The 26769-nt window shown below is 46.8% G+C and overlaps 1 protein-coding gene across 1 annotated transcript in view; it reads right to left on the bottom strand.

Annotated features, from left to right (window-relative positions):
• LOC309401074 (vigilin-like) overlaps positions 1 to 26769 on the bottom strand; it is a 110342-nt gene that overhangs the window by 26680 nt on the left and 56893 nt on the right. The window contains exons 9-18 of the mRNA XM_081970018.1: positions 24787 to 24894; positions 22487 to 22591; positions 20267 to 20345; positions 13630 to 13769; positions 13048 to 13152; positions 9564 to 9677; positions 8996 to 9082; positions 7932 to 8063; positions 5216 to 5434; positions 1344 to 1565 (exon numbers count right to left, since the gene is read on the bottom strand). Coding sequence (XP_081826144.1) covers positions 1344 to 1565; positions 5216 to 5434; positions 7932 to 8063; positions 8996 to 9082; positions 9564 to 9677; positions 13048 to 13152; positions 13630 to 13769; positions 20267 to 20345; positions 22487 to 22591; positions 24787 to 24894 — 1311 coding nt within the window. The remainder of the gene's footprint in view (positions 1 to 1343; positions 1566 to 5215; positions 5435 to 7931; positions 8064 to 8995; positions 9083 to 9563; positions 9678 to 13047; positions 13153 to 13629; positions 13770 to 20266; positions 20346 to 22486; positions 22592 to 24786; positions 24895 to 26769) is intronic.

Genomic DNA, 26769 nt, shown 5'->3' on the forward strand with positions numbered 1-26769 from the left:
AGGGCGCTTTTTAGAGGCTTTTTTAAACAGTTAAGCAGAGTCATCCACAGTGAGGCAGCAACTAGCTCAGCCTGACCTCAGCTCTCACCTTTTTCCTTTTACATTTTTTTTCTTTTCATGACAGTGGTGAGGCTGTGCCTCCCCTGCCTCCCCTGACTGCAAGTCACTGCTTGTGGACTTCAACTCCCAGAATTCCTAGGACAAGCCCTTCCCCATCAATTCCTACAGGTTTCTTTTAAGTAGGAATTGCAAAAACTATAAAATCTTCCTAATGCAGAACAGTTAATAGGTATTGTTGTGGCTTGCCAGTGGCCAGCAGAGCAGGCAGCAGATTCAAGGACGCTGGGGAAGAACATGGGCCAATCCTGGAATCTGGGGAAGGCTCTAACAAGTGCTCTGCGTCGGAGGCAGAGATGGGGCCAGGGCCATCTGACAGTTATCAGCTGCCTGCAGAGTCAGACATCAGTGAGGCAGAAGAACAGCTGGAGCCTGTTCCCAGTGTGCGCATGCGCAGAGTTACCAGACGAAGGGAACAGCTAAGGAACAAGGGTCAACTTGGGAGTAAAGCCACAGGTGGATGGTAAATGGCCCTTCCCATAGGGAATAAAACATTGGTGGAATTCAATTTTTTTTACTACCGATTCTGTGGGCGTGGCTTGGTGGGCGTAGCAGGGAAAGGATACTGTAAAATCTCCATACCCACCCCACTCCAGGGGAAGGATACTGCAAAATCCCCATTTCCTCCCAATCAGCTGGGACTCGGGCAGAGAGTAGATGGGGGCGTGGCCAGTCAGAGGTGGTATTTACTGGTGCTTTGAACTACTCCAAATTTCCGCTACCCGTTCTCCAGAGGAGAACAATGTTTGCAGGAGACAATTGGTTCATTCCTGCACTCTTGCCAAGTATTGCGGCGTCTGAAAGATATCGGCCTGGCCACTCTCCAAGCCTAACAAAGGTCGGTAATTGTGAACTATCTTGAAAAGCTGTGGGAGAGGAAAGGCTTTGCTGAAGAGGAATTAACTGTAAATTAAATAAAAGGGGTTTATCGGGACGAGGACACAGCTTCGTGCTGCTGGGGAAGCCTAGGTCAGAACAGTTAGCCTTCCCCCTCCAAAGTAGAGATGATTTTGGGTGGTCCTCCATCTCTACCAACCCACCTTCTAGAAGAGAAAACGTCCTTAAGGGAAGATCAACCTGCGTGAATGAAATCACAGCGATGGCGCTATGAGCTCTAGGGATTTGTCCACTCAACAAATTCCTCCAGAGGAATTCTGGGAGTTGAAGTCCACGCGTCTTAAACTTGCCATCTTTGGAGACCTCTGCCAAAGCTGTACGACCCATACCAAGTTACGGATGAGACACTCCAGTTCTTGCTGGGCCTGCCGTACTGCGTCCTCCTTCCCCACAATGGTGATAACATCCTGGTCCTTATCCTCAGGGGTGGGGAAGATGATCCGGGCACCGGTGCGGTCCCTCACTTTGCGGATATTAGCACCTCCACGCCCAATCAGGAACTTGTGGTAGTCTGGCTTAGCGTGCAGTTCCACTGAGTGGTTGTTGATTTGCTGGATGGAGGTAAAAAACGCAGAGATGCATCAGTTCTCCAAAAGACTTCAAGTAGGACAGGTGACCCTCGCCTTCCACCACCTGAAGTTATAACGATACTGAAAAAAAGTGATTTATATCTGGTCTTCACTCTTACACCATGGCACCATCATCAAAATTTGGGAGCTTAGCATGTATTTCGCCAAGCGCCGGGCAAAATAGGAGATTCAGGCAGTTGAAATGAGCGTTCATTATAGAAGATTCGTTAGAAACAGCAAATAGTTTAATGCGAGAATTAGAAAAATATGGAGATGTGGCAGGGTTAAAGATTAATAGAGAAAAGACTAAAATGATAACTGAAAATTTGAAGGAAGAACAAAATAAAGAATTGGAAAGAATAATAGGACTGCAAGTGACAAAGAAAGTTAAATATCTTGGAATATGGCTAATTGCAAAGTGCTCAACTATAAAAGAAGATAATTATACAAAATTAGTGCAACAAATAAAAAAAAATCTAGAATTATGGGGGAAACTACAACTTTCATTATTAGGGAAAATAGCAGCCATAAAAATGAATGTATTACCGAGACTATTATACTTATTTCAAACAATCCCCATAAAATTAGATTTTTTTTTAATTGAATTGAACAAGATTATATTAACATTTATATGGCAAGGGAAGAAATCCAGGATAAAGTTGAAAGCTCTACAGGATGACAGAAGCAGAGGTGGTACAGGACTCCCTGATTGGGAGCTTTATTACAAAGCAGCAGCATTAACATGGATTAGGGATTGGATAAATTTAAAAAATAAAAGAATACTAACATTAGAGGGCCACGATTTGCAAACGGGATGGCACTTTTTCCTATGGGAGGAGGGTAAAAAGAAAAAAAAAATACTTTCATAGACACTATATTAGAGATCCACTGATACAGGTCTGGAATAAAATTAGAGAAAAATACTACATGAAAATACCAACATGGCTTTCCACTATGGAAGCCATGACACATCCCAATACACTAGATCTATAAAAAATGGTTAGATATAGTGAAATTTTAGACATTCAAGGACATTTGAAAACAAATCAGGAATTAAAGGAACAAAATATAAATATAGATTGGTGGCCATATCTTCAACTACAATCGAGATACAAAAAAGATGTAAAAGAATATGGAATATACACAGAATTACAACAAATAGATAAAATTTTAATTGGCCCAGAAAATAAATTCATAACGAAAATTTACAAATATTTATTAGAAGTAACATTAGAAGAAGAAAAAATTAAAGGTTGCATGATAGCGTGGGCCAAAAGCTTTAGACACAATATAGATCTAGTGGATTGGGAAAGAATTTGGAACATAAATTATAAACTAACACGATCAGTAGCACTCAAAGAAAATATGTATAAAATGTTTTATCGTTGGCATTTACCACCAACGGGATTAGCTAAAATGTACCCAAACATGAATCCTGCTGGAAGTGTAAAAAAATACAAGGGACTTTCTATCACATGTGGTGGACCTGCCCGGAAACTCAAAAATATTGGACAAAAATTTGGAAATGGGTGCAAGAAATTGCAGGAGAACAAATAAAATAGAAACCCGAACTTTTTTTGCTGGGAATAATCAAAGGGAAATATACAAAGAAAATTAAGTACATATTAACACATCTGCTGACCACAGCTAGAATAGTGTTTGCCCAATGCTGGAAACAAAATAATATCCCCTCGGACAAATTAGTGATATAAAATTTTTTGGATTGTGCAGAGATGGACAAATTAACACTAAAATTAAAAGACAAAGAGTCGGAATATTATGAAATTTGGAACAATTGGTACAAATGGCTGCAAAACAAGAATAAAATTAATTAAGCCGAAAAACAATATATAAAAAAACAATATATATATATAGAGAGAGAACTGTGTATAACGGTTTATAAACATAGAAGCGAAATAATATTTACATGTACAGGTATGATGACATAATAATGTTGATATAATGACTGTAAGGTGTTGTACAAAGAAAATAATAATAATAATAATAATAATAATAATAATAATAATAATAATAATAATAATAATAATAAAAAAGAAATGAGTGTAAAGATTTATTGCAAGCTCAAGCGCTCTACAAGAATCTGAGCTACTAACAGTCAAGGCAAATTAGTGGGAGATAAGAAAGGCATTCAAGATGGGCTGGACATAGATCCCTTGCAGGATCGCAGGGACTCATGACTTATGGCGCATTTGATACCTCCCTCGGGCTCAGCCTGGTCATCTCCTACATATTTATGACAATTGAGAGGTCACAGGGTCAAGCGGAAGGCCCCTGAAGGCTCCGGAGGGCTTATACTGGCCCTACCAGGAAACTGGAAGTGCGTTCCCGAACTTCCGGTTTCTCCACAGGGCCAGGGTTTTGCGCTCCGGAGGCTTCAGGGAAGCTCCTGAAGCCTCCGGGGGGGTTAGGGGGAGGCTGTTTTTGCCCTCCACAGGCTCCTATAAAGCCTCTGGAGCCCGGAGAGGGCGAAAAAAACATGCAAAAATAAGGGGGTCGCGCCTGTCATGCGTGCATGCACGCTGGAGGGTCACGCATTGCATTATGGGTGTGGCACGCCCAAGCATGACTCCTCCCTGCGCTCCCCCCGTTTATGGCAATCAAGCCAAAAAAGGTTCGCCATCGCTGGTTAAGGGCATGAGAGCTAAGGAGAAAAACTCTATGGTAGGGATGGTCAGCTCTGGTAACTTTACGACCTGTGGACTTCAACTCCCAGAATTCCTCAGGCAGCCAGGCTGCCTAAGGTTGTAAAGGCCCAAGGTTGTAAAGTTGCCATAGGTCCCTCTCCCTGCTCTATGGTGTCTCTGCTTTCCTCGATACCTTTCATACCTGATTATTTTGCTTAGCGTTTATTGGTTAATAATGGTTAATTCAAGGCTAGTCCACCTCCTTACTGTTCAGGCCCTTTAAGGCCCTTTAGAGCTGTTCTCTACAATCAACCCATGGAACAGAAGTTGCCTTCAGAAGTTGTGGGAGCTTCATCACCGGAAGCTTTCAAGAAGAGATTGGACCATTTTTCGGGCCATTTCTGGCTCAAAAAACAGCCTGAAAACAGCAAGAAAAATGGCCTGATAATGGCCTAAAACGGTCTGGTTTTTGAGCGTTTTTCAGGCCATTTATTGGCACCCTCAAAGATCAGCTGGCCAGCACACACATGCCTGGTTTTAGGTTGTTTTCAGGCCATTTTGGGCCCAAAAAACAGCCTGAAAACAACTCAAAAACAGCCTGAAAACAACTCAAAAACAGCCTGAAAACAACTCAAAAACAGCCTGAAAACAACTCAAAAACAGCCTGAAAATGCCCCCAAAATGATCTGTTTTTTGGGCATTTTTTCAAGCCGTTTTCTGGCACCCGCAAAGACCAGCTGATTGGCACACGTGTGTGCGCCAGAAAGCATAAGAGCAGCTGTCGACGGCGCACGTGCCCAGAGATAAGGCTCTGCGTGCCACCTCGGACACACACGCATAGGTTTGCCATCACAGGTGTCGGGTCTCCTGCTTGGGTGGGGAGGGGGGGTGGACTAGATGACCTACACGCCCCTTCCGACTCTTGTTAATCTGTTAATCTGCTCTGCAAACCCCCAAATTGGGGATGGGCGTCTACCAAGTGCCGACCTTTTCCTCGGCGAGATGCAGCAACTGGCGCTTCGCTCTTTCCACCTCTTCGCCGGGCCCTCGGATGGTGACTTTCTCGCTGCCCGAGCCTTCGGAAGGGAAATGGATGTGCACCCCGCCGCATTCCTCCATGATTGAACGCACCAGACGCCCCTTGGCTCCAATCAGCGAATTGTGCAGTTTGGCTGGGATGGAGATGTCCACTTCCCTGATGTTAGCCTGAGGGCGAGACGAGAAAAAGCTACAAAATCCAAGCTCAGAATGAAATAAGCAATCTGGCCACCACGCTATTCGCCATGTTCGATTTCTCTTCTGACAGGAAAGGATATTTGTAGCTCAGGTTCGAACTGTCAGATCTCTGGTGCTTCTCTGAGGTTTTCTTAAGAGACGTTTCATTACCAAGCTGGGCTACGCTATCAGTGTTGTGACGATGTTACCCGGTTTGATAATGAAACACCCGGAAGAAAACCACCAAGCTCAGAGAGGATCAAGGGCCCCACAGATTTCTGTTCCTTATTCCAACAGGTGATCGATCCCCTTTGGTGAGAGACTCAGCAGAAAAGGTGAAAAAAGAAAGGTTCTACATTTAGGCAAGAAAAACGAAATGCACAGGTACAGTATAGGGGGTACCTTGCTCAGTAGTAGTAACTGTGAAAGGGATCTTGGAGTCCTAGTGGACAACCATTTAAATAGGAGCCAGCCGTGTGCAGCAGCTGCCCAAAAAGCCAACACAGTTCTAGGCTGCATCAACAGAGGGAGAGAATCAAGATCACGTGAAGTGTTAATACCAGTTTATAATGCCTTGGTAAGGCCACACTTGGAATACTGCATTCAGTTTTGGTCGCCACGATGTAAAAAAAGATGTGGAGACTCGAGTGCAGAGAAGAGCAACCAAGATAATTAGGGGACTGGAGACTAAAACACATGAAGAACGGTTGCAGGAACTGGGTATGTCTAGTTTAATGAAAAGAAGGACTAGGGGAGACATGATAGCAGTGTTCCAATATCTCAGGGGTTGCAACAAAGAAGAGGGAGCCAAACTATTCTCCAAGGCACCTGAGGGAAGGACAAGAAGCAATGGGTGGAAACTAATCAAGGAGAGAAGCAACTTAGGAGAAATTTCCTGACAGTTAGAACAATTAACCAGTGGAACAGAAGTTGCCTCCAGAAGTTGTGAATGCCCCAACACTGGAAGTCTTTAAGAAGATGTTGGATTGCCATTTGTCTGAAGTGGTGTAGGGTTTCCTGCCAAAGCAGGGGGTTGGACTAGAAGACCTCCAAGGTCCCTTCCAATTCTATTCTATTCTAAATGTAACAAGAATGTGTTCGGTTAGGACAGGTAGAGGAAAAAGGACGCCGTGCTAGGAGGAGACTCTATGGTGGGGGAACCGGACTTCCTGTCAGCTCCAGAATTGAACGGGGGGGCTTCCGGTTAGGACCTTTGTGGCTCTTTGAGTGTTTAAGGTTGCCGACCCCTGAGTTAGTCACAGATTTGCTAAGTGAATCTGGATTCCCCATTGACTTTTGCTTGAAGCGGATCACGTGACCTCATAACCATCCTAAACATGAAGCAGCTGACGAGCGCCTGAATTTTGGTCATGTGACCAGGGTGTGTGCTTACAAACAGCCGTCAGGGTGAAAGATAGTCGCAAGTCCCTTTTTTTCGGGCCCCGCTGTAACTTTGAACCATCGCTAAAGGAACTGGTGTTAAGTCGAGGACTTTATTTCAGGTTAGCTACAGGTAGGAAGCCCACAATATTTATACCCAGGATTCTTAGAGGGAGGCAAACCAAGAAAACACACAATTATCCGTAGCCAAAAGACAACGTACTGTACTTTGTCAAACGCATCATTTGGGATAGGAAGGATCCAGTAGTGTGTTTCGGTTCCCGTTGCAACCGGTACACTGCAACGGGAGCCGGGCGTGCACTACGGGCACGAGCGCTGCGCACGCATGCGCACCCACCACCTGCAACGCTCCAGCTGCTCGGTGGAGCATCGCACAGGCGCCGTACACTATGCGTGCATGCGCAGATGGCCTGTTTCCTTGAAATACAGGTAAGGAATGAAGGCAGGCGGGCCCTCCAAAGTACCGTTCCGGTATGGTAGCTGCTGCTTCCGACAGGCACCAGTACACGCGTACCGGCCTGTACCGCCTGCAACTCACCACTGGAAGGATCTGATTTGCGGATCTTTATGGCTTGCTCCGACATGGGTAAATCAGAATCCATGGTTCAGAAACCTTCTGAACTAGGGGTGTTTCTATTCTCCAACACTCAGAATCCCCCCCCCCCCCACTATCCCAGGTTACAATTTTACAAGTAGGTTTTTTGCAGGGGTGAAATGCTCTGAAATCTGCTACCGGTTTGCGTCGTGCGCGACAACGCACCGCAGGCGCTAAGAAGCCTTTCCGGAGTCTGCAAAGCAGACTCAGCGGCGCCACGCGATTTAGGAAAGGATTTCCTGCTTTCTAGTGAATATAAATCGTGCGGCACACAGCTGATCGTCGGAAACTTTTTTCCCTACTTGAAATGGAACTTTTGGGGGAATAGCCTGAACAAAGCTCTCTACACCAACCCTGGACGTGTGGCTGAGTGGGGGGCAGCACATTCAGAGTATGGAGGAGGAGGAGGAGGAGGAGGAGGAGGAGGAGGAGGAGGAGGAGGAAGAGGAGGAGGAAGAGGAGAAGGAGGAGGAAAATGGTTCACACACCCACCAGGTCTCTCTGGATGGCCAAGATACGATCCCGAGCATCCTCACAATTGGCCTTCTTCCCCGTGATCAGGATCACTTCGGAATTGCTGTTTTCTGTAGGGAGGTCAATCTTGGTATTGGTTTCCTCTCGAATCTATTGTGAAGAGACAACATCAAACCCCAGAGCCTCGTGGCTAGACTACTCTCATGAACTCTACAAGGAACTGCCCTCAAGAGACGATGGGTGGAAGGGGCTCCTCCAAGGGGATAGGGAACCTACTTGGGCCACATATTCTCAATGGGCGTTGACGTCTCCTAATGAGAGCCCCAACTATGGGGAGAATCTCCAAACCTCCAAATCCAAGGGCCCATCTACGCGGGAATCACAACAGTTTTGGAATCCAGTGTGACTTGGGGGTACTCTTAATGCAGTGGTGGGCTGCTACAGGTTCACCTGGGTTTGGGAGAATCCGTAGCTAACGTTATGGCCGGTTCAGAGAACCTGCTATTCCCATCCGTGGCTGGCCTCGCCCAACCCTCCTCTCCCAGGAGTCTTGGATGTGAGGTAAGGCTCGAGAAGGGATAAAAATGGGCCTCGCGGAAATTCCAGAAGGAAGGAAACGGGGTCCCTTCTGACCTCCAGAGGGCCTCCGGAGCTCAGGGGAGGCATTTTTCGCCATCCTAGAGGCTCAAGGAAAGCCTCCAAAGCCTGGGGAAGGTGAAAATGCCCCCCCCCCCGTGGTGCAGTAAGCCACGCCCAGTATGGCCACGCCTACCAAGCAACCAGGCAGAGAACCCATTGCTGAAATTTTCAAAGCCCGCCCATGGTCTAATGTATATAAAGTCACGGGAGCTCGCTCTATTATGCGGTGCTAGGGATTCGAACTGCCAAACTGCCGACCTTTCAGATCGACAAGCTCAGGGCCTTAGCTACTGTACCAGCCACCGCCTCCTTTTACATACCTAGGCTTCGACCCTTTCCATAAAAAGGGGAGTGTATACCGTTACCATTATACCGTTAACATACTTGCACACAGAAGACAGAGTGCTTAATGAGTGAGGTGGGGAGAGCATTCCCCGTTTTACCTTTTTGATATTGGCGCCTCCTTTCCCAATGATGTTCTTGTGAAACTGCTTGAAAATGGGAACTGGGATGGAAAAACTGTTTTCGATCTAAGGTACAGAAAAGGAAGGGAGTTAAGCCAGAGAGATTTCTACTTCCTGCTCTACTTCACCTCCATTCATGTATCTTGGGAACTTGCAGATGTAAAGACAGGAAGGATGGACACAGGGCACAGATGGCGCTGTAGTCCAGCCTCTGGCTTGCTCAGGCTTTACGGTGTAGAGGCCCGCCAGCCCCCTAACATCCCAGGGTGAGCGCTTCAGCACTATGTATCTCCTGATATTGTAGAAGGAGTGAGCAGAATCCAGGGATGGAGTCAAAAAGAGGAAGCGGCCTAGAATCCCAACATAGTCACAAACTAGCAATCTAACTTTTAACCTAACCATCGCAAGGAATGTGTGCTGTGTTGGCTCAGAAGTGTCAGAGGAGCAGCTATCCAAAAAAAGAATAGAGGGACATCTCCTCTCTATGCCCCAATGACGGAAAAGGAGAGGAAACCTCTTCCCTGGAAGCTCATCCAAGTGGACTCACCAATTCCGCAATGACTTTTTGTAGGTACTTCGCACATTTCTCCACCTCGTTTTTGGGCCCACGCAACTGCACGACGTCGCTCTTCTGCGACGGGTCGGGGAAATTGATGATTACCTGTAAGGGTAGAGGGGCAGGGCACGTGAAGTTTGAAAAAGAAGAGCGCCTATCTATCGCTATCTCTCTATCATCTCTCTTTCTCGCTATGTACGTGTGAGGTTTCCAAAAGATGCCCTATTTAATTTACGAACCTCGAGGCAAAGTTCAAAAGAAATCCAGTCATTTATCAGGAGCAACATTTTGGCATTTCCTGCCGGGGAGCCAAATCTGATTTCCGTTTAATGGTGGCCCAACTTTACATCCCTGTGTCTCCCCTCCCCTCAGTCTGTGTCATAAATCACATCCATCAACGAAGGGCTGCAGCAGGTTGCAAACCTTCGCGCCTCACACGCCTGCTGTAAAAATCTGAGATCTGAACCTGGTCAAAGGTATGTGTGGAATTCCTCCCCTCCACCCCAGTTCCTTCAATGTCAACTTGATAATAGGCATGGAAACGCTTTACAAGTTGACAGTATGCATGTATGTTTCTATCCATCCATCCATCCATCTATCTACACACAGATACAGAGACACACGCAACAAAGTCTTTGATTAAGTCCTACTGCAAAGCAGAGACCTGGCACACACTTGCACTCGCACACAAAGCTCCATTCGCGCAAAGGGAGGGCACCTACCCGAGCAGAGGGCCCTTACGTCGAGGGCGCTTGTGCTGACATGCGAAGCTCTACTTACGGGAAAGGAGCATTGCGCATGAGCTCAGGCACCCTCCAATGGCATGATTGAAGCTTCGTACACACCCATTTCTCCCATGGCCCGGTTTCCAACAAGCCACGGCTCAGGGGTTGGGAACAGAGGTGGGTTTCTACCGGTTTTGACTGGTCCGGGGACGTGGCAGGCCTGGGTCGTAGGAACCGGCAGCGACCCAGGCCTGCCACGCCCCCGAACCGGTTACCAGGTCGCCGCTGTCGCCATTTTGTTTTTGAGTTTATGTGCATGCGCAGAACAATTTTAATCGAACTGTGCATGCGTGCACAGCGCAAATCCAGCACGCACGAGAAGCGCACACACGAGCAAACCGGCAGTACAGCTGGCCAGAACCCACCCCTAGTTGGAGACCCCTGACCCAGAGGACTATTGCGATGGAAATAAAATGAGGCAAGACTTGTAGACATGCCTTCTCATTGGGAAAATGCCAGCTGGGCTGGAAGGTGGGATCAAGCAGGAAATTAGCCTTGAATCCTTGCATGAGTGAAAGAGGCATAAGCCTGACTGTTTGTCCTCCCAAGATCCATGAAACCTTATCTGGCTGTTCCTTGGGGAAAGTAAAAAGTCTGGGGAAACTCTTCTAACATAGGTAGCGTCAACTCGCGAAGCTTCCCTGACCTGCTCCCGAGTTGCCATAGGCAGGGGGACAGGAAATCGTGCCTCGCAGATGCACAAAAGGAATTCACTCCTCAGTCATAACAAGATGCATTCTGGCTGAGTAAGTCAAGGCCACCTCCATGGATACCAGCAATGCTTGGAAGGGAGTGACTTCTACAACCCGCGAAATTACCTCGTTGGGGAATGTGATCGGGTAACACACTTTGAGAGGGGGTGGGGGAAGAAGGGTCAGAGGCAAGGCATGAAGGGAGTGAAGTCAGAGTTGGCTTAACCTAGGTCAGGGGTCAGCAATCTGCGGCTCTGGAGCCGCATGTGGCTCTTTCATCTGTCTGCTGTGGCCCCCTTTTGCCGGTCGGCTCCACAGTTGATAGGGCTTTCAATTAGGACAGGTAGAGGATGCTGTGCTAGGAGAAGACTCCAGGGGGGGAGGAACCAGACTTCCAGTCGGCTCCAGAATTGAATGGGGGACTTCCGATTAGGACCTTTGTGGCTCTTTGAGCATTTTAAGTTTGCTGACCCCTGACCTAGGTAATACTGACACGGTGCTCCTAATAAAGGACTGGAATTTTATTTCCGGGTGGTTTAGAGGAATGATTGAGTCTGTCATCTGCACCTCTATAACTGCCTGGTTTGGTTCTGCAACCCAACAAGACAAGACACGGACTTCAGAGGAGAATCAGAACTGCAGAAAAAACAATGACTGCCAACCTGCCTTCCACTGAGGACCTGTACGCTACACGAGTCAAAAAGAGGGCTGTGAAAATATCTACAGATTCCTCGCATCCTGGACATCAATTGTTTCAACTCCTACCCTCCAAACGACGCTATAGGGCACTACACACCGCAACAACTAGACACAAGAACAGTTTTTCCCCAATGTCATCACTCTGCTAAACAAATAATTCCCTCACCACTGTCCAACTATTCACTAAGGCTGCATTACTATTACTATTAGTCTTCTCATCATTCCTATCACCCATCTCCTCCCACTTAGGACCGTAGAACTGTAACTTTGATGCTTGTATCCTCACGATTTATATTGATATTGATTGTTTTCTGATTGCTTATTTGTATCCTATGACTATCATGAAGTATTCTACCTTATGATTCTTGAGGAAGGTATCTTGTCTTTTTATGTACACTGAGAGCATCTGCACCAAAGACAAATGCAATCACACTTGGCCAATAAAAAATTCTATTCTATTCTATTCCTATCCTACCCTATCTTATCCTATCACTATGCTATGCTATGCTTTGCTATGCTATTTTATGCTTTGCTCTGCTCTGCTAAGCTCTGCTATGTTTTGCTATGCTATGCTATGCTATGTTATGCTTTGCTATGTTATGCTTTGCTATGCTATGCTTTGCTATGCTATGCTTTGCTATGTTATGCTTTGCTATGCTATGCTTTGCTATGTCATGCTTTGCTATGCTATGCTATGCTATGCTTTGCTATGTTATGCTCTGCTCTGCTTTGCTATGCTATGCTATGGTATGCTCTGCTATGCTTTGCTATGCTTTGCTATGTTATGCTCTGCTCTGCTTTGCTATGCTATGCTTTGCTATGCTTTGCTATGCTATGCTCTGCTCTGCTTTGCTTTGCTATGCTTTGCTATGCTTTGCTATGCTATGCTATGCTCTGCTAAGATCTGCTCTGCTCTGCTCTGCTCTGCTTTGCTATACTATGCTATGCTTTGCTATGCTATGCTATGCTATGCTACGCTACGCTATTCTTAAGACTCTTAATTGCTTTAGGGCACTGGTCGAAATCCTGACAGGTAGAAGTCAACAAATTGATGACTTAAACCTTTCATGAGCGACTCTGCTTGCTTCCACCTGACACTCCTCCAGCGTTCCCCAAAGAAAGATGAGTTAGAAAAACAACACATTGAAATATAAAATAAAATATATTTCAATTAAGCTAAAATAAAGCACGAAGCCTACTGGGAACCCCAAAACGAAGTGTTGCATTTTTGCCAGAAACCTGGAAATACCCTTTTTTTTTGGGGGGGGGGGGGCAATACGACAAGAGGGAATTCCTTACTTCTGGAAACTTGTCCCGGACTTCCTTGATTTTCTCGCCCTTTTGCCCAATGATTGTCCGGTGAAAGCGCTGCTCGATGATCAGGTCCTTGGTGCGTTCATTTTCCTAGGAGAAGAGTTCAAGGAAGGCGTTGCACCCAAACCAACTGTTTGTTCGGACCCCTTCCCTGAGGTAAGGTGAAGGTAAAGCGTCCCCTCGTACATATGTGCTAGTCGTTCCTGACTCTAGGGGGCAGCGGTCGTCTCTGTTTCAAAGCCAAAGAGCCAACGCTGTCCGAAGTCGTCTCCGGGATCATGTGCCCGGCATGACTCAACGCCGAAAGCGCACGGCATGCTGTTCCCTTCCCACCAAGGGTGGTTTTATTGTTCTACTTGCATTTTTATGTGCTTTCGAACTGCTAGGTTGGCAGAAGCTGGGACGAGTAACGGGAGCTCACTCCATTACGCGATTCGAACCGCCGAATGGCCGATCTTTCCGATCGACAAGCTCAGCGTCTTAGCCGCCGAGCCACCTTCCCTGAGGACTTCCCACCAATAGGCAGGAGACATCCTTGAGGCAGGTCAAGGAGCCCCCTCTCCTTACCATCCGGGCTGCCATTTCCAGAAGCTCCTTACAAGCCAGCTGAACGCCTTGGGGGTCTCCCTCGATCCGGATCAGGTTGCTCTTCTCGCTGTCGGGAGGAATGCGGACGGAGACTTTGTGCTGTTCCTTGATGCGGTTGACTGGGGGGGAAAGTACCAAAATAATAATAATAATAATAATAATAATAATAATAATAATAATAATAATAATAATAATGAATTGCATTCACCAACAGAAAGTCCAGGCAAGAGTCCTGCAAGGATTTAACCAAAACAATAGTCCTTATCAGTCATTATGGTAAATGGAGGGCTGTGAGCTCCCGGCAGGGAGGCTGCAAATTAAGTCACTTCAAACAGAGACATAGACGAACCTCAGTTGTGGGCAAGGCAGTCTCACAAAACACACAAGGAACCAACTTTCCAGAAATACAAACGGTTGCCTGCGACAACCCAACCACTCCCCTCTCTTCTATTCTATTTATTCCCCAGCCGGGGGGGGGGGGGGCAGTCAGCATCCATGTTTGTTGTGTTTCCTGAGCGGGCTCATTGTCCTCCATTGTTCACCTCCCCTTCTTTTATATACAATACAATACAGTAGCAGAGTTGGAAGGGACCTTGGAGGTCTTCTAGTCCAACCCCTCCTTAGACAGGAAACCCTAGACAAATAGCTATCCAACATCTTCTTTAAAGACTTCCAGTGTTGGGGCATTCACAACTTCTGGAGACAAGCTGTTCCACCAATTAATTGTTCTAACTGTCAGGAAGTTTCTCCTCAGTTCTAAGTTGCTTCTCTCCTTGATTAGTTTCCACCCATTGCTTCTTGTTCTGCCCTCAGGTGCTTTGGAGAATAGTTTGAGTCTCTCTTCTTTGGGGCAACCCCTGAGATATGGGAACACTGCTATCATGTCTCCCCTAGTCAGTGACGTGCGGTGAGCTTTATGGCTGGTGAGGCACTGATGCCATCACAATCAGATTTACAAACATTTAAAATCCTACAAATTATCTTAAGTGACTTTTTCACTGATGATCATTGCAGCATCCCCATAGTCACATGTTCAAAATTCAGGTGCTTGGCCACTGGTTCATATTTTTGATGCTTGCCGTGTCCTGGAGTCACCTGATCCCTTTGTGCAACCATCTGACATTTTGCAACCTTCTGACAGTAGACAAGCAAAGTCAATGGAGGAAGCCAGATTTCCTTAACAACCGCGCTAGTAATTTAACGTCTGCGGTGATTCGCTTAACAACTGCAACAAGAAAAGTCGTAGCGTGGGGCAAAATTCACCTCACCTGTCTTACTGTGCAAAATAAAACTTTAGGCTCAGTTGTGGTCATAGGTTCAGGGCTACCTGTCTCCTATTGAAACACGACAAACAATCGTTGTGAAGGGAGGACTGGGACAGCTTGCATCTTTTTGCAATTGCATAGTAAAATGGCGAGAAAAGATCCTTAAGATACAGAAGGATCTTGAGAAACTTGAACATTGGGCACTATCTAATAAAATGAAATTCAATGGTGAAAGGAGTAAGGTTCTACATTTAGGCAACAAAAACGAAATGCGCAGGTACAGAATAGGTGGTACCTTGCTCAGTAGTAGTAACTGTGAAAGGGATCTTGGAGTCCTAGTGGACAACCATTTAAATAGGAGCCAGCCATGTACAGCAGCTGCCAAAAAAGCCAACACAGTCCTAGGCTGCATCAACAGAGGGATAGAATCAAGATCACGTGAAGTGTTGATGCCGCTTTATAATGCTTTGGTGAGGCCACACTTGGAATACTGCATTCTGTTTAGGTCACCACGATGTAAAAAAGATGCTCAGACTCTAGAAAGAGTGCAGAGAAGAGCAACAAAGATGATTAGGGGACTGGAGACTAAAACATATGAAGAACGGTTGCAGGAACTGGGTATGTTTAGCTTAAGAGAAAGAAGGACTAGGGGAGACATTATAGCAGTGTTCCAATATCTCAGGGGTTGCCACAAAGAAGAGGGAGTCAAACTATTCTCCAAGGCACCTGAGGGTAGGACAAGAAGCAATGGGTGGAAACTAATCAAGGAGAGAAGCAACTTAGAACTGAGGAGAAACTTCCTGACAGTTAGAACAATTAATCAGTGGAAGAGAAGTTGCCTCCAGAAGTTGTGAATGCCCCAACACTGGAAGTCTTTAAGAAGATGTTGGATAGCCATTTGTCTGAAACGGTACAGGGTTTCCTGCCTAGGTAGGGGGTTGGACTAGAAGACCTCCAAGGTCCCTTCCAACTCTAATATTGTATTGTATTGTATTGATATTCTACTTCAGTTCTACTTGGAAATGAACAGCTATCAGTAATAAAGTTAAGCAGGGAACGGCCTACACTATTGAAAACGTATTGTCCCCCGACAACCCTGGATAGAAGTTTTGGGTTGTATTTAAGGCGAGTTAAATATTAATAATTAATTTAATAGATGTTGCCTGCACTGGATGTTTGCCTAAGCCGTTGTATAAGGAACATTTCTAATATGTTGACCTGCAAAAGTTGCTTCAGGTGAAGTTTTCTGCATATTTAATTCGGAATGGAGGAAGAGGAGGAGAGATGAAAGGCAAGGGGGCGGGAGGAGGAATTCCTACTCTTTCCCCCAGTGTGTCCCTCAGCAGCAGTAGGCTTAACGCCCTCAATGGCAGGTAGGGGTGGGTAGAAATTAGAAAACAATGAAGAATAAGCATGTTCCTCCTGGAGCTTGGGGGGGGGGGAGCAGCCATCCCCGTCTGTTACCAAAGGAACCTCAGGTGGTTAAAAGGGAATAAGCGTGGCCTTAGCTCAGGAAAAATGACTAGATTCTATCATTAGCCCACCTCGGATAATAAAAAGCGCTATTGCAATCCACGGTCCAGCAGGCGCTGGGGGGGGTGGAGAGAACTTCCAACAAAACGCAGCAACCGGAGAAAAGCAGCGAGGGGCGAGGAAGCTCGTCGGGGAGAGCCAATTGCTGTTTTTGCCTTAGATTCCTCTCCTCTGCGCGCGCACCTTTCCTCCCGGGCTCTCTCCTAGCAACCTCACCAGCTGCTCCTTTTGCCATGACGTTTCCCGGCACGGCAAAAGGCTTTCGCCTTCCAGCCCACCAAGAAGCGCCAGATCTGAGCCAATCCATCATTTGCAGCTTGGCCCGGACCACGGGGGAAAGCTCGCTAGGGGAAAGCACGTTCTTTCGCCCGCGCCGGAGCTCAGCCGTTCTCTCCTCTCCCCCGACGCCCCACTGACTAATCCACCTGTTTGTCGGAAGCTTTGGTAGGCTCGCATTCCCCCTCCTCCCTAATCTTCCTCCCTTTGCAATTCATGCAAGGTTAACTCAACAGAGAAGACTCAGTCCAAATGGCAACTGGCCTTGCATTTATTAAAGAAAAAAAGAAAAAAAGGAAATTTGAAGGAAAAGAGGGAGGGTGGGGGTGGGGGGCATCAGAAACGGAGAAAGAGAGGAGGAAGAGCGGGCGCGACACTGCAGCTTTAAACAGAATGACAGAGTTGAAGCCTCTAAAAAAAGCGCCCTCTACTATGAGGCAAGAGAACTGTGTGCCTCACCTACCTCGGGATTTTTTTAGGCTTTTAACCCTCGCTTAACTCTGCTTGAGCGATCATAAAATGCCTAAAAAGTCAGACTAGATGAGGCATGCAGTTCTCCTGCCTCATAGTAGAGGGCGCTTTTTAAGAGGCTTTTTTAAACAGTTAGGCAGTAATTCACAGTGAGGCAGCAGCTAGCTAGCCTCACTTCAGTACTCGCCTTTTTCCTTTTATATATATTTTTTCCTTTTCATGATGACAATGGTGAGGCTGTGCCTCCCCTGCCTGCATGTCACTGCCCCTAGTCCTTCTTTTCATTAAACTAGACATGCCCATTTCCTGCAACCGTTCTCCAGATGTTTTAGCCTCCTCATTGTCTGAATCTCCTGCCAGCTCTGCTCCCTCTCTCCAGCGAAGTGTGATAGTGAAAATCCAAAAACCACTGATCTAGATTGTAGACAGCGTCTTCCGGATTTTGCTGGAGAGAAAACCACACCTGCTTATTGGGCGATTGCTTATTTCTTGATCGTTGGTCTGTTATCCATCTTGCTGTTCATTCCTGCTCATCTGGGTGTTGATTGCTGGGGAGGGGGTGTTTTTGGTCCTTTTGTTTCCCTTTTGGATTATTTATTCATCTTTTGAATGGCATGTAGTTGTTGTTTATCTCTATGTACCTGGCGATGGCTGATTTGTTTAAACGCCAGGCTTCCGGGAATTGTCTAGCTTTTGGGGATTCGCCTTAGACTAGGATGCTCAGAGTTTCCGCACTGAAACCACGGTTTACTCTGTCCATGTGTTGCAAAATTAAAATCGTTTCATCAGCAAAAAGAAAAGAGAAAATCCAAAGACTGAAGGAACGCAGGTTTCAATGGCAACCGTCCGACTAACAGACACAAGAAAAGCAGCCAGGCGTCTTCAGGAATTTTATAATCCCAAAAGCAAAAGCCCCCGAGGACTCTTGAGCTATTCTCTGTCAAGATAACCTACGGTGCAGGATTGGAGCGAGGTCAACTTATTTTGGGGGTTGATGGGAAACTAAAAAGCGGGAAGCCAAAATGCTCACCTATAGCCCTGAGCCAAGTCACACAGATGAAAGAAAGATTAACACCAGTGACGTGCGGTGAGGTTTATGGCTGGTGAGGCACTGACACAGTGGTGGGTTTCAAATATTTTTAGACTTGTGGACTTCAACTCCCAGAGTTTCCACAGCCAGGCATGCTCAGTTCCGATTGAAAACGACAGCATTTGTTTCTCTCTCCCTTCCTCCATCCCCCCCCCTCTCTCTCTCACACACACACACGTTGGATTGGACTATCTCTCCTACCTCCTTCCCTCTCTCACTCACTCACTCTCAAACAAACACACACACGCAAAAGTTGGATTGGATATCTTTTCCAGTGGCTTGAAAGCAGCTCCTCTGCCACCACCACCACCACCACCATTCCCCTGCTGCCTTCCCCAAACACCTCCACCATTGCAAATGCAGCCTGTTGTCTGGGTGGGAAATGCCTGGAATGCAATAAAGCCCACCCACTCACCTCCTGCTGGCAGGCTGGGGTGAGAGGAGAGGCAGAGAAGCCGGAGGGGAGCCGATCTGAGCCTTCCAAAAGAAAGAGGCTGGGGGAAAGTGTGTGTGCTACAGCATGGCTCTTTGCCTGGCTTCCATGGATGACTCTGCTTAACTGTTAAAAAAAGCCTCTAAAAAAGCGCCCCCTACTATGAGGCAGGAGAACTGCGTGCCTCAACTACGTCAGGAATTTTTAGGCTTTTAACCCTTGCTTAACTCTGCTCGAGTGATCATAAAACGCCTAAAGTCAGACTAGATGAGGCATGCAGTTCTCCTGCCTCATAGTAGAGGGCGCTTTTTAGAGGCTTTTTTTAACAGTTAAGCAGAGTCATCCACGGTGAGGCAGCAACTAGCTCAGCTTTTTCCTTTTACATTTAGGTTTCTTTTCATGATGAGAGCGGTGAGGCTGTGCCTCACCTGACTGCACGTCACTGATTAACACCCAGTATGGAAGAGGAAAAGGGCTATCTGGTTAAACTTTTTAAGGATGCAAAAAAAGAGAGAACTTGGCTTCCATCACCTACTGGTCAGTCTGGGAGATCCCAAAGGTTTTTTGGACTTTATTTTTCCTTGAAGAAGTTTCGCTTCTCATCCAGGAAGCTTCTTCAGTTTGGAACTGAACCAAAGAGGCTTCCTGGATGAGAAGGGAAACATCTTCAAGGTAAAACAAAGTCCAGCTGTCTTTTGAAAAAGAACCTTTGGGGCAAACCTGATCTGGATGGCTGGGACTCTCCATGGACACGCTGGGAAATGTTAACAGAAACGACTTACTTGTTATTTAGTGGTTTTGTGTGTGTGCTTCAGCCTGATCTGACCTAGGCTTCGCCAAAAACCGTGAGGCAGATTCCTGGTCCTGACAAAATCCCTTTTATGAAATGATTGTGAGTTCCTCTCATTCACATTCGGCAAGGGCCTGGCAAATGGTCTTTCAAAGGAATATTTATGACCACAGACCTCATCTATTTTGGAAAGCTGCCATGTCAATATTTTCCAAATGAGGCGCTGTGCAAGGAAAGACCGGGCGCAGAGTCTCTTAGATTCACGGACAGATCTTCACACTCCTGAAACGAATCTAATGACCGAACGAAGGAATTGTTTCCTGCAAAAGCCCACTCCCCTTTCGCTCCTCTTTTATGTCCTGTGGGAGGGGTAATCAACTTCCACCTGTGACTTTACTCCCAAGTCGACCCTGATTTCTGAGCTGTTCTTTTCTTCTGGCAGCTCTGCGCATGCGCACACTGGGAACAGGCTCTAGCTTTTCCTCTGCCTCGCTCCTGTCTGGCTCCGTAGGCACCTGATCACTGCCAGACGGCCTCGGCCCCATCTCTGCCTCCGACGCAAAGTCCTCGTCTGAGTCTTCCCCAGCCTCCAGGACTTGCCCATGCTCCTCCCCAACCTCCTCACTGTCCAACCCTGCTGCCAGCTCTGTTGGTCGCTGGCAGGCCACAACACAACCTTACGGTGATCGGCGGGAAAATTAACCCTGCCCCAGCCACCTCAAATCCTTCAGGGTTCATTTATTGCTCTCTAGACTCACTGTTGGCGCCGTTTTTCCCAATCAGATGGCGATGAAACCTCTGGTCAATAAGCACTTCGCTGTAGTCCATCCGTCTGAGCTGCAGAAGAAGACGGGGTGGTGAGACACAAGACTTGCAAGACAAACACGGAGCCTCGAGACAAATAGAATTCATTCTCGGGCGTCAGTAATCGCATCGAAGACTTGTGGACTTCAACTCCCAGAATTCCCCAGCCAGTTGAAGTCCACAAGTCTTAAAGTTGCCACGTTTCGAGACTCCCGAGCTAATGTAAAACCGAATAGGTCTGGCACACTCTCTCACTTCCCTTACCTCCAAGCAGGGGTGGCCTTCAACGATTTTAGCAAGGGGTTCTCTGCCCAGTTGCCGGGTGGGCATGGCCTAGTTGGCCCCCTGCACCACCCGGGGTGGTGTTTCCCCCCCCCCGGCTCCGGAGGCTTTTCTCGAGCTTCCGGGAGGACGAAAACGCCCCCCTTCCCCATTTCTAGCCTTCCTGAACTTCCAGTAGACTCATTTTTCGCCCTCCCTGAGCCTCCGTGCATGCCCTGAACTTACCTGAATCTAAAACGGGCCACGTGGGGATTCCTTGGAGGGGCGGGGTGGGCAGGACCAGGATTTGGGGGTTCTCCAAACTGCACAGAATCTTAGCTAGAGGTTCTCCCGAACCCCTGCGAACCCCCAGAAGCCCACCCCTACCTCCAAGGTACTTTCCAGCCCTTTGATTCTAGGATTCAGTTAACCTAACAACCAAGTTCTTCTGAGATTCTTAAAAAATAACGCTAGCACACAACTGCATCTCGGTGGATTTTCAGTGTTCCTGGGTTCAGAATGGATGCCTAAATTGGAATCTGTTTGTTCCCCCATTAATAGAGTTTTGCTAAGGTTTTCACAAGAGATCCTTGTTTTCTGGGAAATCCAGGGCCCCTTTTGGGAACGTGGCAAAAAAAGGTAGAAGTAAGATTTTCCTTTGTCCAGTCGTGTCTGACTCCTGAGGGGCGGTCCTCATCTCTGTTTCTTAGCAGAGGGAGGTAGCTTACCTTCCCACCAAAGTGGTACCTATTTATCTATTCCCATTTGCATGCTTTCAAACTGCGAGGGGGGCAGGGGCTGGAGCAAGGAACCGGGAGCTCACCCTGTTGCGTGGCAATGGGTCTCGAACCTGGGAGCTCACCCTGTTGCGTGGCACTGGGTCTCGAACCTGGGAGCTCACCCTGTTGCGTGGCGCTGGGTCTCGAACCTGGGAGCTCACCCTGTTGCGTGGCGCTGGGTCTCGAACCTGGGAGCTCACCCTGTTGCGTGGCGCTGGGTCTTGAACCTGGAAGCTCACCCTGTTGCGTAGCACTGGGTCTCGAACCTGGGAGCTCACCCTGTTGCGTGGCGCTGGGCCTCGAACTTGAGAGCTCACCTTGTTGCGTGGCGCTGGGTCTCGAACCTAGGAGCTCACCCTGTTGCGTGGCGCTGGCTCTCAAACCTGGGCGATCACCTTTCCAGCTGACAAGCCCAGCTTCTTTAACCACTGAGCCAGGCGTGGCATTCAATCAGTTCGGACCGGTTCAGGCAAACCGGTAGCTCCAGCTGGGGAGCAAACCGGTTCGCTCCGACGCTCAGGTGGGCCCGCCCACCCGCTTTACTTACCTATATCCTCTCAGCTGATTTGCGTGGCAGAACGTATTGCCGCCCCTCAGCTGTGTTACTCCCCAGAAATAACGTGCAGGGTACGTTTTGTTAAAACTGTGCATCAGGCGTGGGGGTGTGCAGAGAGCGTGCGCGCAAAGAACGCAATCACCGAACCGGTTGTTAAACCAGCAGGATCTCACCACTGCACTGAGCCATCACCCCACTCTCAAGATGGCAGAAAACTGGTATCAAACTGAATGGGGAGAAATAACCCACAGGACTGCAGCTTTTGATATGGGACTTACGCTGCCCGTTTGAAGAGGCACGGCTCTGGATTCGTTTGGGGTTTTTTTGAGGAAGTTTTAAGAGACACCTCAGAAAGATCAATTCTGGGCGTTTTAAGCGGCCTCTTCTGCAAATAGTTCTATGTCTCTTCGCCAACGGGCGGCACTCGTAATATCACTGGCCAAACTTCACACCCCTGCCAAGGAGGCAGCAGATAAATGACCGACCTGAATCGAAAAGGTTTGTCCTTCCTGCTATAGCAAAGAGTCTTGACGAAGAAAGAGAGGAACAATACATGTAAGGTTCACAAGACAACTCACCAGGTCTCGAATGATTTCCTGAATCTGGCTTTGGGCCAATTCCACCTCCTCAGTGGGTCCTTCCAGAGTGATCTTCTCATCACCGTCCGTGAATTCAATGTGAACCTAAAAGAAGGCAAGCCGTGTCTGTCTACCTTCAAGAAGGGTTGTTATGTCTTTCTCCTTCTGTCCCGGCCACTTTTTACAGAGGGACAACTGAGAACATTTGTAACAAACTGCATCCCTGTTTGATTTGGTGGCAAGCGGTGCCTCAGATAGAAAGTCCATACAGAGAGTGTTGAGGACAACCGAGAAGATGATAGTCAGCTCTCTTCCCATTATTCAGGATCCAACTTATGAGCGCTATATGCTGAGAGCTCAAAGCATTGTGAGGGACACCCATTTCACGGTCTATTTTTGTTGCTCCCCACTGGGAGGAGGTTTTGAGGGATTTCTAGCAGGACTACCTAATAAGCCACGGTGGCGCAGTGGTTAGAGTGCACTACTGCAGGCTACTTCTGCTGACTGCCGGCTGCCTGAAATTTGGCAGTTCAAATCTCACCAGGCTCAAGGTTGACTCAGATTTAAGCGTCTTGAGTTTGATACCCCTGTTCTAGGCTCTATTAAGAGAAGCAAAGAGCCCAATGGACCAGTCAAATTAGGAGTGGGTTCCAGAAGCCACTACTGCCAGTTCGCTTGATGTGCGCTCCATGCGCAGAACCGGAAAAAAAGCCCAGAGAAAAAAAGCCGGTTCTAGCAACTCAAGCCACCAAACCATTACTGGTTCGGCTGAACCAGTCCAAACTGGTAGAAACCCACCACTGCTTCAAATTTTAATTCCTGCTTTCCCAGTATCCGCAAGAGAGAGGCAGGCTTTTGTTTTTAAACAATAGTTCATGCATTAAAACCAGAGTGTCAGCGTTCCAAATATCATGCAGAATTCAATCATTGTCCAAGGCCAAGTTATCCTTAAAACTCCAATTTAATAAGACAGACATTTTGGCATTATGCTGTGAAATTTCCACTCTAATGTACGTCCCGTGGGTTCACCCACTTAAAAAGTTCATCATCTATCCCCACACCCCATAATTCATCACATGGTCTTTAACTGGGTGAACCCACGGGATGTACATTAGAGTTGAAATTTCACAGCATAATGCCAAAATGTCTGTCTTATTAAATGGGAGTTTTAAGGATAACTTGGCCTTGGACAATGATTGAATTCTGCATGATATTTGGAACGCTGACATTATTTCAACTCTAATGTACATCCTGTGGGTTCACCCAGTTGAAAGTTCATCATCTATCCCCACACCCCATAATTCATCACATGGTCTTTAACTGGGTGAACCCACGGGATGTACATTAGAGTTGAAATTTCACAACATAATGCCAAAATGTCTGTCTTATTAAATTGGAGTTTTAAGGATAACTTGGCCTTGGACAATGATTGAATTCTGCATGATATTTAGAACGCTGACATTATTTCAACTCTAATGTACATCCTGTGGGTTCACCCAGTTGAAAGTTCATCATCTATCCCCACACCCCATAATTCATCACATGGTCTTTAACTGGGTGAACCCACGGGATGTACATTAGAGTTGAAATTTCACAGCATAATGCCAAAATGTCTGTCTTATTAAATTGGAGTTTTAAGGATAACTTGGCCTTGGACAATGATTGAATTCTGCATGATATTTGGAACGCTGACATTATTTCAACTCTAATGTACATCCTGTGGGTTCACCCAGTTGAAAGTTCATCATCTATCCCCACACCCCATAATTCATCACATGGTCTTTAACTGGGTGAACCCACGGGATGTACATTAGAGTTGAAATTTCACAGCATAATGCCAAAATGTCTGTCTTATTAAATGGGAGTTTTAAGGATAACTTGGCCTTGGACAATGATTGAATTCTGCATGATATTTGGAACTGCTGACATTATTTCAACTCTAATGTACATCCTGTGGGTTCACCCAGTTGAAAGTTCATCATCTATCCCCACACCCCATAATTCATCACATGGTCCAATCTTCATCTTCCACGCTGGCATGTACACCCCTCTGCTTCCGGCCAGGTGTCGAGGTGCGGAGACAAAAGACGACCTTGAGCTTCTAAGAAAATCCATAACAATACATTCCACAATCCTTTCTATTCCCCCCTCCCGACTACTATACCAATGAAACAGCATAAGAATTTTTTTAAAAGTGTGGCAGGCCAAAGATCCTAAAAGGAACAGAATTACAGGCCTGACACAGAGATTTTTTACTATTGCTATTTTATTTACAGCTTTGTTATCTTAGGGATACTTGCCTTAGGGAGTTGCTGGGTAATTCTGCCAATATTTTGTCCTTTCTTCCCAATTATAAAACGATGTAACCAGGCGGGGGCCGTTACTTCAGCTACCATCACACTCTTCGCCTAAGGAAAAGGGACAGGATGGCAAGAAGAGTTTCCCGACATCATTCACATGAGCGGCTTTGAAAACCTGGCTACAGACATTTCTCCATTCGAGTTAAGATACCAAAGCTGGCCGCATCTTTTATTTTTTTGGATTTTTTAAAATTGTTTTAATTAAACAAAAACACACACAAAAAAAAGAAGCACCCTTCATTACATCTTGATAAAGCGGGTCGATTGGTTACAAATGGATTTCGTGCGTTTCTACCACAATCCTTGCTTATACTTCATTCATATTGAATGGTACATTTTAAATCAAAAATCTTTTAGGTGTTTTACTATCAATGTACCATCATTCTCATTTAACTGGAATTATTTAAACGTGCTTTTATCTGAAATCATTTGTGTTTAAAGGCACAACCACCTACTGGCACTCATTAGTAATTTCAATAAGCCTCCAATAACATTACACCTTTATAACATATTCTGGAAAAAAAAATCAATTAATAAAATATCTAAGGCACATCTTTATGCCGGCAAATGTTTTTAGTGCTGCAATACCTGCATTCTGCCTCCAGGTGGCATTAGGGCATCGTTGCAGCATTCTCACACAGATTTATTCATTTTTTTCTTAGATGTGCAAGTTGGTCAATTACACTCAGCCAAAGTTGGTTAATCTTCAGCTTCCAGGATTCACACATCCCTATTTCCCCGAAAATAAAACCGGGTCTTATTTTCTTTTGGGCCGCAAAATAAACATTAGGGCTTAATTTTAGGGGTGTCTCCCCCCCCCCCATGTATGAGAGGCCCGCTTCTGTTTGCTCGTGGTGGGGTAGGAGGTGATGGGGATGGAGCTGTCCCACATGCCCCTCACCGGCTTCCCTCAGGGCCCCCACAGCCAGGCCGCCCACTCCCCGACACCTGCCTCACCTTCACCAGCCCCATCTCCAACAGGACCCCGCATGGCCGTCGGTCCACTTCTTTTGCTTGCTCGCGGCCGTAACAGAGCAGGAGGCCAAGCAATGCGTCGGTGCGCCAGCCACCAGGCAAGGTAGGGGGGTGGAGCTGTCCCATGCGCCTTATAACGGCCTACCTCAGGGCTCCTGCAGCCAAGCCATCCACACCCCAACACCTGCCTCGTGGCCATGGCACCAGTGCGCCAGTCTCCTGCTCCGTTGCGGCCGCAAGCAAGCATAAGTCGGCCGGCGGCCACATGGTCTCCTTCTGCGCATGGCCGCTGGTGCTGCCGCCGTGAGGTAGGTGTCGGAGCGTGGATGGCCTGGCTGCAGGAATCCTGAGGTAAGCCGGTATGAGGCGCATGGGACAGATCCACCCCTCGCCTCGCGGCCCCGGCACTGCAAGCAACAACCCTGGAACGATATAGGGTTTCCTGCCTAGGCAGGGGGTTGGACTAGAAGACCTCCAAGGTCCCTTCCAACTCTGCTACTGTATTGTAACAAGACGGAATGGGCGGACGACCAGCTGCGTCGGCTCTTAAGTAGGGTTTATTTTGGGGGTAGGGCTTATATTAGGTACACGTTTAAAAAAACATGCTAGCTCCTATTTTCAGGAAAACAGGTTATCTATTAAATACTTATTTTATGTCCCTCAAAGCCATCCAACTTTGGAGGAAAACCCAACTTTCCTCCTCCCGTTTTTAGTTAGGAAACAAAGGAGAAAAATAGTTATAAGGCCAAGAATGTCGTCGTTAAAAAGAGAGGGTAAAATGACACAGAATATCATATAAAGATGTACGATTATTGGATGGATTTAGGAGGACGTAATGAATTGTTATAATCTAAATTAATTCAAAATGTAGACTATCTCGTATAAAACGAAGGAATAATAGTTCTACTCAAATAAAAGATGAATGATGATAATAATGTAGGCATATAT

This window comes from Natrix helvetica (assembly GCF_964273705.1).
Source record: "Natrix helvetica genome assembly, chromosome: Z".
NCBI classification, from domain to species: Eukaryota; Metazoa; Chordata; class Lepidosauria; order Squamata; family Natricidae; genus Natrix; species Natrix helvetica.